We start from the raw sequence: 13676 nt of genomic DNA, 5'->3' as shown, positions 1-13676 counted from the left end.
GGCCGCGGCTGCCACGGGGCTCCTCGTCTTCCTGCTGTACTCCGCCATCCACAGGGTCGAGGAGGGACACCTGGCCGTGTACTACAGGTACGGTGCCCCCGGGAGCCTTCCCGGAGCTGGGATTCATCCCCGGGCCCAGGGATTGCTCTATCCTGCACTTCCCTCCGGTTTTTTCCTCCTGGGTGCGCAGCCCCTGTTATTTCTGGTCCCTTCCGCCCGCGCTGGTGAGTCCCAGACACGCTGGCCCCGTGCAGAACTCTCTTGTCTTTGGGTCTCTGAACCCTCAGCTGCTTTTCCTCCCTCTCCTTCCTCCCTGCCCTTTTCACAGACTGGATTTCAGAGCTCAGAGGACCATAGCTCTTGCTCCATCGTGCCTTCTCACATCTGTTGATCTCTCCCTGTGCCAGCAAGAGCCATCACCTTTGTCCCAAACTGTTACTCAGCCAGAGCTCCCGCTGTGGCGGTGCTTTGGAATGTTTTCCCTGCCCTTCCCACTCACCACCGTGGGCTGTTTCCCTTTAGTTACAAGCGTGTTGAGCATGAGAACCTGGGGGATTTTTCTCTGTGCTTTGGGCAAGGGGCTGTGCCGAAATCCAAACTGGCAGCATCGCATCCATGGCTGGATTTTTCCATGGTTACCAGCGAACTATTTAGGGAGGAGAAATCTGCCTTCTTGCAGCTCTGTGTGGTGTTGCAATGCTGGGAGGGTTTAGCAATAGCTGCCTTCTCCAAGAGTTAATGGCTCACAGGCCCCAAGCAAAGTTGCAGCAGGCAAGGATCAGGTGCACTCAGCCCTTCTGTTGGGGAATTGCTGGCAAGTGTGGGGCTCTGATGCAATCCTCAGTCCCCCAGCTGTGACCCCCGGCAGTTTGAACTGTCCCTGTGTGCCCTCAAGGCCAGCCCCTGCTGTTTCCCCCCTCCTGAGCCTTTCCCTGTTTTCCTCCCTCTCTGCAGGGGCGGTGCGCTGCTGACCAGCCCAAGCGGGCCTGGCTACCACATCATGCTCCCCTTCATCACCACCTTCAAATCCGTGCAGGTCAGTGCCCTCTCTCTCCCCTGGGAGAGGCTGAGGGGGAGCAGCTCTGGGGAGGGTGGCCCTGCTGTTTGCAGAGGGGCTCTGGGATGTGTAGCTCCTGGGAATCCCCACGTTCCTTCTGCCTTCGGTGCCAGCAGACAGCCGGGGTTTGTCCCGTTGGAAAGCCCTCCCCAGCACGTGTGTGTGTGGCTGGGACTGGCAGTGTCCTGCTCGGGGAGGACAGTCCATGTTTGTGGCTGTCTCTGTTCCTCAGGAGCACCCCATGCCTGAGCGTGCCCCGAGCAGGGAAACAGGCACAGCTGCCTGTGCATCCCCCAAAAGGCAGGTGAGGAGAAGCTTTGCCTTCTGCCCACACCTGCAGGCATCACAGGGGAGGCAAAGGACACGTTTTTGGCTCTGTGTTCCCGCTGTGAGAGCCTGGCACAGCAGGACCTACCCGGAGGAGGGAGCGGCGTGTGAGCGCTGGCTGTGTTTGTGTTGCAGACCACGCTGCAGACTGATGAAGTGAAGAATGTGCCTTGTGGGACAAGGTAGGGCTTCCATTTGTGTTCCTTCTAGATGCATGCTGTGGGGTCATTTGCTGGGACACGGGGCTGGGAGGTGAAGGCAGCTACCATGAAACCAATCCCCAACGTCACACATATTTCCCACTGTAACAGCAGGAGGCTCAGGAGGGAACACTCTGGCTCTTGCTGGAGTTGCTGTTCAGAGAGCATTTGCATTTATTGTGGTGTTACCTTGAGTTTTTCTGGGTTTCTCCCCTCGGTTGCTCTGACAGCCCATTGCTTGTGCTTTGCTCTGCCCTCACTGGTTCTCTCCACCCTGAGTCCTGTGGCTGATACAAGTGCTGGCCCCAGTGGTGGGCAGAAGTAAACAGTGAGTGGGAATCCTCCTGATGGGAGGAAGTTCATTTCCAAATGAAATTCCTGCTAGGCTGATTATTCTGTCAGCTCAGAGCTGCTTAGCTGTAACAAGCAGAAGGAGAGGGCTGGTTGACTTGGGTTACAGATCCTGTTGTGTTGGTTCATCCACAAGTTAAAGTGATGACTCTTCAGGATAAAAAAACCCTGGTGATTCTCCTTGTCTTTTACATTCAGGGTGCTCTACAGAATTTCTGTTTAGAAAAACAAATCAGTGTGACTGAGGTGATGACACGTGGTGACCACGTTGAAATTAAAAGTTCAATGTTGGTGGCAACATTAATAAACCAGAGTTAATTTTGATCAGGTTTAACCCGTATTAACTTTCTTGGAGTTACTCAGCTTAAGACATCACATGGGGTTAAATATTAACATAAAGGTCTCATGGTTTTAGTTTTAGATCTCAAAGCTTTTTCAGGAATATCTGTAAATAACGTTATTGTTCAGTCTTGCAGCTTTCATGGAATCCCAGAATGGTTTGGGTTGGAAGGAACCTCAAAGCCCATCCAGTGCCAGCCCTGCCATGGGCAGGGACACCTCCCACTGTCCCAGGCTGCTCCAAGCCCCAATGTCCAGCCTGGCCTTGGACACTGCCAGGGATCCAGGGGCAGCCCCAGCTGCTCTGGGCACCCTGTGCCAGGGCCTGCCCACCCTCCCAGCCAACAATTTCTTCCATATATTTCACCTAAATTTCTCCTCTGTCAGTCTGAACCCATTCCCCCTTGTCCTGTCACTGCAGAGCCTTGTCTAGAGTCCCTTTAGGGTGAGGTAAACACAGTCTTTAGGCCAAGCAAAAGGTCCCTGCCAGCCTCAGCCATTCTGTGCTTCTTTGATTTAGGAGCTAAAAATGAAATTCCCGTTGAATTTCATCTTTGTGGGGTTCCGTTGTGCAATGCAGGTGGTTGGGAAGGTACAGGCAGTAAAAATGGGCTTTAAACCACCAAACAGCTGGTGAAAGCAGTTCTTAGTTAATAATTGAATACACTGCTGACCAAAGGTCCCAGTAGGCCTGTCCATTTTTAGGGTGTTACTGCAGGAGCCTCCTGGTTTGCTGCATTTGGGATCCAAAGTCTGCGGGTGCTCGATGCCAGAGTTTTGCATCCACATTTCCATAGTGAAACACTAGCTCATAAATAACAAATGGAACACACCTGGAGTGGCACTGTCCCAGTTCAAAGTCTGTTACCAGAACAGGTCCTGAACAGTTTAAGGTTTTGTATTTACATATTAAACCATGGGATTTTAAAGGCTGGGTTTCTCTTCCGCCATCTTTCTATTCCCGTTCCCTGTATCCTTGTCTGTATCAGGAAGCTTCTGAGTGTCTGTGTGGCTGTCCCATCCCCAGTTTTTGCCTTACCTGTCCTGTTTGTACCTGGCAGCATTAAGTGAACACATTAAATAGAGATTTTAAATCCTGAGTTAGGTCTTGAATTGTCTGAGGCTCTCCAGGATCTTCCTGTCCGTGTCCATCTTCTGTGGCGTTCTCTGGATGCTGTCTCCTTGTCCTGTCAGGTCAGGCAGCACTGCTGCCTGATGGTGCTTAAACCTCTTCCAGGTGCACGTGGCCAATGTGTTGATGCTCCTTTTAGACTTCCTATGGACTTCTCCTTGTTCTTCTCTCCCTGAATGCTTTGGGGTCTGAGTGGCACCTGTTTCCTCAAAGCCATTGCATGACCAGCAGGACTGATAAAATTCACTTATCCCCCACCACACTGGGCCATAATAATGGAATAACAGTGGATAATATCCGAGTTAGTGTCCCACACTGGCTGAGATCCTCGGCAGCGTTGTTGTGGAAGGTGGTGCTGCAGTCAGACGGTCCTCACTGGCCTGAGGTGCCATTCCAGAGCCTTTCCTGCCTGGGAGGTGATACGGGGCTGTGGATGAGTCCTGATAGGATCCAGGGTGTTGCAGACCCTCTCCTTTTCTTTCTGACATCCCTTTAAAATCGAAATGCCAAATTTGCAGGAGACGAGGTCCTTCCATCATCGGTGTTTATAGCTCACAGTTGTTGTGAAGCAGGTTTGGAGCAAGCACAGGCTGGGCTTGGAGGCCTTTTCCAAAAGAGCACAGGCACAGGAAAGTTCAGGTTGTTTTTCTGCAGACTTGGCTTTCAGCTGCCAGAAACCAAGATCCGCAAAAAAAGAAATGGAGTTTGTCGTGGGGGATATGTTTGAGTTAAAACATCCCAGAGACTGAGTTTGGGAATGTGGGAGTTTCACTGCCAGGAATGAGCTGTCTCTAAACAGCTCCTGCTAAAGCTTCTGGTCTGTCATATGCCTTTGTCCCAAGGACAATATCACAAGAGTATTCTGCTTTGAAATCATGCTCTCAAGAGACTTAGAGCTGTTGAAAGTTACGGGTTTTTTCCTTCACTGTAGAGTTTGTCCTCTCTGGTGTTACAGGTACCCAGGGCTGGGCGTGACTTTCTCAGAGCCACACCAGTAAGAGCAGAGGCCAGGGGCAAGCCTGAGCTCTGAGTGCCCCTTTCCCCTGCCAGTCTGGCAGCACGCCATCCCCTGGGGAGAGGATTGCCTGCAGGCTCCCTCTGCTGGGGTGCTTCTGGTGTTCCTGGAGAGCCCTGGGCACCTGGATTGAAGTCTGCCGAGTGCTTTGTTCCTTCCATTCTAGTGGGCCTTGCCGAGCTCCTGCTGGAGCTAGTGACTGTGTGACTTAAACTAAGGGCTCTTTCTATGGAACATGTGTTTGCTGCCTAGGAGAGCTGAGGTGTGTCTGCATTTGGTGTCTGCTCTGCTGCTGGCAGGTGTCACCTGCTGCCCTTGTTTCCTTCCTCTCTGCTTTCCTGCTGCTTGCAACTACATTCCTGTTCAGGAACATCTTCCTTTGGCTGCTCGAGCAGGAGATCATAGAGGGAAAGGAAAGTGCTTTGCAGGCTTGCTGGAGCACGCTTGTGATTTATGCAGAGAGAGGGACTGGGGTTCACTGCCATCTCATTGCAAAATGCTCAGAATATGGTAAAAGAGGGATAAAGATGCCTTTGCTTTCAATATGTAAACTGTTAACAGCTGCAGCGGTGACTGGTGAACTCTCTTTTCCCTTGCAGTGGGGGCGTTATGATCTACATTGACCGAATAGAAGTTGTGAACAAGCTGGCCCCATATGCAGGTATTTCCCATCCTGGTTCAACCAGCAGAGCTGTGACTGTCTTCACTCCTCCTGTGGCAGCTCTCTCTTGGTTTGCAGGACTTCCCTTTTCCATGTCTGGAAAGCTTCCCTGTCTGTTTCCATTCCTTGTTACCCTTACGGCTCCCAGTCCTCTAGCATTGATCCCAGGGGCTTCCAGCTCGGCTCCTGAGAAAACTACAGAGACAAAACCCATGTAGGAACCTCTTACCTTCTTATTTCAGCGAGCCAAAGACACAGACAGCTTGTTTTGTGCAGCTGCACAGCTTCATGCAAAGTGCCAGCATTGCTGAGGCACTGCAGGGTGAATCCCTGTTGTAATTCATGGACTCATGGAAAGGTTTTGTGTGGAAGGGACCTTCAAGACCATCTCGTTCCACTCCGTGCCATGGGTAGGGACACCTTCCACTATCCCAGGTTGTTCCAAGCCCAGTCGTCCAGCCTGGCCTTGGGATGGAGATGGACATCTGCCAGGGATGGGGCAGCCACAGCTTCTCAGGGCAGCCAACAATTTCTTCCATATATCTCACCTAAATTTCCCCTCTGGCACTGGGAACCCATTCCCTGTGTTCTGGCCCTCCAGTTCCTGCTGCAGGGTCCCTCTCCAGTTTCCCTGTATCCCTTCAGACCCTGGAAGGAGCTGTGAGCTCTCCACACAACCTTCTCCTCTCCCGGCTGAGCAGCCCCAGCTCTCCCAGCCTGGCTCCAGAGGGGAGGTGCTCCAGTCCCCTCAGCACTTCAGGAATTGCTCCAACAGTTCCATAGCCTCCTTACATTGTGCCCTCCTCTGGACCTGCTCCAACAGTTCCATGTCCTTCTTGTGTTGGAGACACCAGAACTGTGCACAGAATCCCAGGTGGGGTCTCAGCAGGAGCAGAGGGAGAATCCCCTCCCCTTACCGGCTGGCCGTGCTCCTTTTGATGCAGGATCCGATTGGCTTAAATAGTGGGAATGATCCTTGTTTTCACTTCCCAGCAGTTCCTGTTCCTGTGTGTGCAGTCCTGGTGAGGCTTTGCTGTTTCATCTGTTTATGCAGATGATAGAACAGGACCAGGCAGTGCATCTTGCCATGGCTGCTCCTGGAAGCTGTGTAATCCCAGCAGCCCTAGTGGGTGTGCAGCAGGCCTCTCCCTGCCAGCTGGGCAGGGCAGTGTGGCTTTGACTACCCAACTCCTGAAGACCCCTGTCCCAGTGCTGCACTCCTTCCCTGGCATGGTGGCACGTGTCTCTGGTAACCCGTGGCGATTCTGTCCCTCCCCAGTGTACGACATCGTGCGGAACTACACCGCAGACTACGACAAGACCTTGATCTTCAACAAAATCCACCACGAGCTGAACCAGTTCTGCAGCGCCCATACCCTGCAGGAAGTGTACATCGAGCTCTTTGGTAAGTGGATGGCAGCTGGGTGATCCCAGCTGGGATCCCCCTGGAATCTCCTCCCTGTGCTGCTCTGGAATATGTTACAGCTGGCCCCTGGGAGCAAACTGCCCCTGTGCTGGAGCTGCAGTCTAGAATCCAGTTCCTTTTCCATCCATGTGCCACTTCCCCTGTAACTTTAGTGACTCAGGTGCCTTTGTCTTTCCCCATCTGCATGTGAGAATTTGGTTTCAGTGTTTTCCCACTGATTCTGGATGCACAAAGCAGCCACTCTGCTCTTGTGTGTGCAGTGATGCCCGTGGCCTTCACTATGACAGTGGATTTGTCTTGTTCTACTTCTGCCTGTAGGCCCCTGCTCTGTTCCTGAACTCACTTCTGTACTTTCACAGCTCCCTCCTGGCTGTCTTTTAACAAGTGAGAGCTGGAAGGTTTTTGGCAGGGAGGTGGAGTGCTTCAAGAATTAGCACAGGTCATATTCTCCTTGGTGAACCTGTGTCCCAAAGACAGAACAGGTTGTGTTCCTTCTTGAGTGGCTGAGCAGGGGAAAAGCGGCTTATGGAAGATAAAAGGTTGTCAGAATTTTAATATTAAGGTACTCCAAGTCTGAGTGCTGAGAAGGGATAGACTTCTACCACAGGCTCTGGGCATTCTGTCCTGCTGAGGTGCTGCAGGCCATTTGCACTTAGCTGAGATAACACAAATTGATCAATAGCTGAACTTCCCTAGTCACTAGCAAGTGACTCTCCTTTTGGGAATGTTTTTCAGGGGACATAGGAAGGGAATCAATGTACTGAGTGGTCTCAGGAAGCATCTTTATCTTACACCGTAGAGTTACCTGCCCTTCAAGGCCAGCTCTCTGCCACACAAGCTGTGGGAGAAAGGATGAGAAGCTAAATGGTCTCTCTTTTGTCCTCCAAACACAGATCAGATAGATGAGAACTTGAAGTTGGCCCTGCAGAAAGACCTCAATGTCATGGCACCAGGTCTCACTATCCAGGTGGGTTGTGGCCTTTCAATAAAGAGATTTAAAAAGGTGGAGAAGGACTTTTTGCCAAACAAAGCCTGCAGTGACAGGACGAGGAATGATAGTTTTAAACTGAAAGGGGAATGTTTTATGCTGAGGGTGGGCAGGCCCTGGCACAGGGTGCCCAGAGCAGCTGTGGCTGCCCCTGGATCCCTGGCAGTGTCCAAGGCCAGGTTGGACGGGGCTTGGAGCCACCTCCCATGGTGGGAGTGGGTTGGAATGGATGGCAGGAAATAGGAATGTAGGACACCTCTGGTCAGCAGTGCTGGTGCTCAGCAGTGTTCCACAGGAGAATTAGGCACCGCTGTCCACAGCACTGCAGCTGGTTTTGCAGAGACACGTCTTGGTTATGCAGCTTGCATCAAAATGTTTCATTCAAAATGTGCTCCCTTTTTCTCCTTCCCAGGCTGTGCGTGTTACAAAACCCAAAATTCCAGAGGCCATCCGAAGAAACTTTGAGCTAATGTGAGTAGCTGGACATAAAATTGCATTAATTAGTTTTGAGGGTCCTGCACAGGCACAGTGCTGTTGGAAAGCTCTGCCCTGGAGAGGTGAGCTCCAGGCAGTGTGTGCTTGGCCAGGTGCACTTGTGCCTTCTGGTTTCCATTTCCATACTGAAATCAGGGCTCAGGGGTCTTGGTGTGTTGCCCATAAGCTCCCCTCCAGGATCTCTGGGATGCCTTTGGGCAGAAGGAGATGCTGTTGGATCTCCCTTCACCTTTGGCTGAGCAAGCCCAGCTCCCATTGCCCTGCTCCTCGTCCTGAGGGCCTCAGACTGGGCTTGCATCCAGCTGTGGCCTCAGCAGTGCCGGATGGAGAGGGGGTGATCCCTTCCTCTGGCCTGTGCACGCACTCAAACAGCTGCAGACAGAGCCAGTCCCTGCGGCTGGGAGCTGGCAGCTGGCTGGCCCCTGGTCCCCATGGCCTCTCCTGGCATGCAGAGCTGCTCCTCATTCCCTTTGCCCAGGATAATGCTTCTCCCCTTGCAGGGAGGCTGAGAAGACCAAGCTGCTGATTGCAGCCCAGAGGCAGAAGGTGGTGGAGAAGGAGGCGGAGACGGACCGGAAGAAAGCGCTCATTGGTAACGTCACCAATTAATGTCGCAGGCTGAGCCTCCATTCCTGCATTCCCTGCTGAGCTGGGGCAGGACATTGTCTTCTATCACTGACAGCTCCCTGAGGGAGGCACAGCCAGGCTGTGCAAGCAGTTGTTTTGAACATCTGAGTGAAAATCCCTCAGCAGCAGAGCAGGGAGCACCTCTGTCCTGCAGTGGAAGAGGAAATCACTCTGCTGGAAGAACTGCTTGGTCTTGGAGCTCCATGTCCCTGTGCCAGAGGGATCACATTTGTAAATGGGCTGTCAGCTCTGCAGCCATCAGCACTGCGTTTCTTCCTGTTACTGAGCTGCTCGGAGTACAGACTGGCACTGAGTGGGAAGGGAGGGAGCAGGGAACCAGCTCCTGGTGTGGCAGATCCTGCAGCCAGGTGCTGGTGCTCAAGCCCTGGGGAGCAACTTTACCAGCTGGGCCGTTGTGATTGCAGAGGCAGAGAAGGCTGCACAGGTGGCCAGGATTCACTACCAGCAGAAGATCATGGAGAAGGAAACAGAGAAGCGGATTTCTGAGATTGAAGGTAACCACGCTGCTGGGGCGGTCTGCCAGCTGGGGGTGGTGGCAGGTAGGGGAACCTCAGACCTGCACAAGTCATCAGGGGAGCTGCAGAGGTGCAAGGTTGGGCACTGGGGGCTTTCCTGCCCTGTGCATGGAACTCTCCAGGAAGCTGCAGGGCAGGCACGGGGCCAGCCAGGCTGTCACGGGCACTCCTGGGTCAGCTGGTCCCCACGGGATGAGGGCTCAGGTGCTCAGTGTGATGGGACCAGTCATTTCCTAATGCTTTCTTTCCTGTCCCTCCTCTGCTGCTGTGTCAGATGCTGCATTCCTGGCAAGGGAGAAGGCAAAAGCTGATGCAGAGTACTACGCTGCTCGGAAGCTGGCTGACTCCAACAAGGTGAGTGCTGGGAAGCTGGTCGCTCACTCTTTTCCTCCGTGAAAAGCTGATTTAACAGCCCACACCCCAGGAGGCAGCTGCCTGACATGAAACCTAACACTGCAGGGCCCAGAAAGTTGTCTCTTAGAGTCTCTGGTTTCTGTTTTTCGTAGCTGAAGCTGACCCCTGAGTATCTGGAGCTGATGAAGTACCAGGCAATCGCTGCCAACAGCAAGCTGTACTTTGGCGACCGCATCCCTGGCGTGTTCCTGGACTCCTGTGCCTTCCAGCAGGCCAGCCTGAGGACTGCCCACGAAACCAGCCTTCCTGCACAGGAGGCCCTGGAGACCTCTGGAGAAAGCCCCCTCAGAGGCGAGGAGAGAGCTGGCTGAGGGAGGCAGAAGGGAACCCGGTGTAGCTCAGCAGCGAGCCCGGCTGTGCCCGGGGACGAGGCCCTGTGCCGGAGGGGCGGATGCAGCACATGCCTGGACATCTTGTGTATAGGTGCCACTTGGGGTGATTTTCTTCTAGCAACAGATTGCAAGGGCTCTGCCTCTTCCGTTTCTCCCCCTGTTAAGTTGGTGCTTCCGAAGGAGGGATAATCCTGTACTAACATACCTATACTGGAATATTAAACGACAGACAGCAGGAAAGCCTCCCGGGGTAGGTGCAGTTATTTAGCAGGCATTACTCTGGAGGAAGGAGATGTGGCTTTGAGTGCTGTGTTGCTGCACACTGGTCATTGCCCAGTGCTCCTGGCTGAGGCTGAGTGAAGAGGTTCCCCTTGTCCTGCCACTGAAGCTTCGCTTGGTGAAGGTTTCTGCTGACGCTGTGTCGCTCTCCTCAAGGACTCCGGTGGAGTGGGCTCTCCTTGGCCAGCGTGTTCCTGCTCAGAGCGAGGAGTGCTTTGGTGTGGAATAGGTTATTGGAGTAGGATCTGCATAGCCATAATATTCCTGTAGACAGCAGCACTAGATAAGGATTTGGAGGAAGCGATCTCTGAGGGGATTGTGCAACCCTCCTCTCCAAGCAAGAGCCTCGCACAGGCTGCCTGGGACTGACTGTGGTGTTCCCACTGGGTGGCTGAGTCTCATTGCCTCCTAAACCAGATTTCAGGAGCACCTCGGAGCAGCTGGTTGGGAACAGCCTGGCAAGTCTTTGCTCAGATTCCAGCCTCCCTGTAAGTCATTCACCAGAGAAAGGGGGCTGAATTTCCACTGCTCTGCCATGCTGGCAAAGTGAAGGGGAAGAGAAGAGTGAAAGGACCCTACTGTGCAGCAGATCAGATGTCTGACACTTCAGCTGCAAAGTAGGCGAGGCATCGCTGCTCCTCCGTGCAAAATCCGCTGCTCCAGCAAGCGGGACCTGCTTTGTATGTCCTTGAGCAGCCGTGGCAAGGAGCGTGTCCCTGCTCCTCTCGTGCCTGGCCAGGCTGGCTGGCAGGCGGATCTTCTGTCCCGATCTGCGTTGTGATACATCCGACCCTGCTCCTGGTGTGCCGTGGCACGGTGAGGGGGAGATGTGCTTGGGGAGGGCCAATCTGCTGGGACAACCTGCTTTCCACTTTTCCTCCTTCCTCCCCTCTGCCTGCGAGGATGTGCTTGCTCCTAGGACCTGCTCCTCCTCGTGGTCTGTGAGGATCCGGGCTGCGACGGCTGGGGGAGCAGCTGGCAAGAGCTGGAATGCGGTTCTCCAGCTGGGAGCACCCCAGCTGCTGCATGTTCAGAGACCTGCTCTGCTCTGCCAGCCAGGTCACCTTTGCATCCTTCCTGCTGTCCTGTCCCCTCGGAGCAGCCGTGCCACCCTTGGAGGGTGGTGGCATTCCAGGCACTCGGCCCACTGAGATCTTCTGTGCCTGGCACCATCTGCAGCCTCACGGCAAGGGGAGGGATGTGTTCAGCTCCTGCCACTCAGATAGGTTCAACCCAAAACAGCTTCTCCTGTGCTCGTGATGTCCCTAGAGGAGGTGTGTGGGCTCGGGCTCTGCAGTGCCGCGTCCCCACCCCGTGTGGCTGGGCTCCAGGGAGGGCACTGTCCCTCCACAAGGAAGTTCAGTGACACACGGTGCCTGCTGCTGTCTCTGCTCCTGCCCTGGCTGCCTCTCCTCCATCTCTGGGGCAGAGCAGGGTTGTGTTGGCCCTGCCCCTCCTGCAGGGTGTAAGACGTAACTGTGGGACTTTGCAGCAGTTTTGGGTGGTCTTTCTTGTCCTCCATCTGCCTGCGAATTCCCAAGGCTCAGTTGATGCTCTGCTCCAGCATACCAGCTCCTCTTCCAACCCAGCCCTGGCAGGAGCCGGGTCCAGGGCACCAGGGCAGAGAGGGGGTGGCAGTGTGTTTTGTAGTGTTTGAAATGTCTGCTGGAAATGCTGCTTGGCTTGTAGAGTGCCCTTCTTCCTGTGGGATGGGCTTTGAGGAAGCAGTGGAGTCTCATCTCTGCCCTGCCACGCGGCCTCTCCTCACCCCGGCAGCACCTGCTTTGGTTGGATTTTGGGATGAGGACAGGCTTTATAGGCTAGAAGCACTGCTGGAGGGAATGCTGGCAGGGATGTAGTCCCTGTGATTTTCTTCATGTGTTACTGGGGTTGGACAGATGCACTGGGCATCAGGAATGGCTGGGATGGACAGGGTAGGTTCTGCCAGCCTGGAAGTGACAAGGGCACCAGGGGAACTGCTGGGAGCAATGACCAGGCAGGTCACACCTCTCCTGCAGTGACCAGAGCAAGATGTCCATGCAGGGAGCAGGAAAGCCTTCCAAGCCAGTGCAGGAGGAGCCACTTCCCTTTGGATCCGAGCCTTGCTGTGCCTCCCTGCGCCGTCCGGGCGGGTGCATGGCTTTGCCTTAAGTGGCTGTCACTGGCTCAGTGTCCCTCCGTATGCATCAGCCACCTCCCCGCGTGGTCTGAGGGCCCCCCGGGGCTGCTCCCACGGTCCCAGGTCCTGCAGCAGCATGTGCGATGCTCAGTGCCTTCTGCAGCAGCCTCCCCCACCCTCCCTGCTTCCCCAGCCGCTGCCGCAGCAACCCCAGAGTGTGCAGGAGGGGATGGCCACGGCTGTGGCACCCTGGCGGGGGCTGTGCTGCCCTCTGAGCCCCAGCTGTGAGCAGGGACACGGCTGCAGCCAGGATTTTGGGATTGAACTGGCTTTTCTCTCCGCTCCCACAGCCTGTGTGGGGCTGTGACTAGGGGGGTCTGCCCCTGGATCTGCATCTCCTTAAGGAAACACGATACATATGGTCAGGTTTACATTCACAGTGTTAAGTTCTTTTGATAAAGCAGAATAAAATTATTTTGTTAACATTTTTTGGATGGTTTTATGTGTCCTAGGGCTGGTGGCACACGAAGTGGGGGACCCCTGTACCTCTCACCGTGCAGCAGCACTCTGTGGTGTGGATGTTCTCAGCTGCAGCGACTGCCACCCTGGGAGCCCCCTGGGCTCAAAGCAGGCCCCAGCCAGGATGGTGCTGAGCATGAGGGGCCTCCCTGCAGCGTCTTGCAGCCCCTGGGGCAGCCTGGCTCTTCGTGGCTGGCAAAATGTACTGCAGTTTAGCTCCCGTGGCTCTGGCACTGGATTGGGGAGCTCAGCTCCAGCCCTCTTCCCCCTTCCCTGCTCCCCGCACAGCTCCCTGCCTGCTGCCACCCTGCTGTCCCCTCCTGCCCAGACATATCCCATGACACTTCTAGCTTCAGTCTTTATTGGTATAAAAGCCTTAAACCTAAATTATATAAAAAATGGGATGCCTGGTTTTACAGCAAGTGGCTCAAAATGGTCACATAAGGGTCATAAATAAATGGCTGCAGTAAAAAGGCTCCCAGGGAATTCCCTTTTGAACAGTAACTCAAGGAATACCTTCAGAAATAAAAGCCCCGTGGGGAGGCCAAGCCCAGCTTGGACCTGCCACAGCCCGTGGTGACACCCCGCCGTGTGGTGTCCCCAGCCAGGGCAGTGCTCCTGGGGCACGGTCCCCACGGAGCAGCGCTCTTCCTGCCCCGGGATGCCAGGAGCTCCCCTCCGCAGCTCCAGCAGGGAAGGGCAGGAGGAGCAGGACACATTCAGGACGTCGGGAGAGAAAGCAGCAGCTCCCAGGGCGCAGAAGAGCCTGGGCCGGTGTGGGGCAGTGCTCCAAACCGGAGCTGGCGTTGTCCCGGCTCCTAGTTTCCTTGGGAAGCCTCGGCTGACGGCTCCCCCCGGG

General features: G+C 54.6%; 2 protein-coding genes across 2 annotated transcripts in view; one reads left to right on the top strand and one right to left on the bottom strand.

Moving 5' to 3' along the window:
* Positions 1-12786, top strand: part of ERLIN1 (ER lipid raft associated 1) — a 13154-nt gene extending 368 nt beyond the window's left edge. Inside the window, exons 3-13 of the mRNA XM_008633304.2 lie at positions 2-87; positions 955-1036; positions 1520-1566; positions 5021-5082; positions 6362-6487; positions 7402-7475; positions 7909-7967; positions 8492-8583; positions 9044-9133; positions 9429-9508; positions 9661-12786. Coding sequence (XP_008631526.2) covers positions 2-87; positions 955-1036; positions 1520-1566; positions 5021-5082; positions 6362-6487; positions 7402-7475; positions 7909-7967; positions 8492-8583; positions 9044-9133; positions 9429-9508; positions 9661-9879 — 1017 coding nt within the window. The 3' untranslated portion in view covers positions 9880-12786. The remainder of the gene's footprint in view (position 1; positions 88-954; positions 1037-1519; positions 1567-5020; positions 5083-6361; positions 6488-7401; positions 7476-7908; positions 7968-8491; positions 8584-9043; positions 9134-9428; positions 9509-9660) is intronic.
* The window catches only part of ADAM8 (ADAM metallopeptidase domain 8), a 14104-nt gene continuing 10533 nt past the window's right edge, over positions 10106-13676 (bottom strand). The window contains 1 exon segment of the mRNA XM_017733790.1: positions 10106-10110. Coding sequence (XP_017589279.1) covers positions 10106-10110 — 5 coding nt within the window.

The sequence above is a fragment of the Corvus brachyrhynchos genome, unplaced genomic scaffold (genome assembly GCF_000691975.1).
Source record: "Corvus brachyrhynchos isolate BGI_N302 unplaced genomic scaffold, ASM69197v1 scaffold334, whole genome shotgun sequence".
Taxonomy (NCBI): domain Eukaryota; kingdom Metazoa; phylum Chordata; class Aves; order Passeriformes; family Corvidae; genus Corvus; species Corvus brachyrhynchos.
Note: the sequence above shows the minus strand (reverse complement) of the source record. Positions and strands in the feature narration are given on the sequence as shown.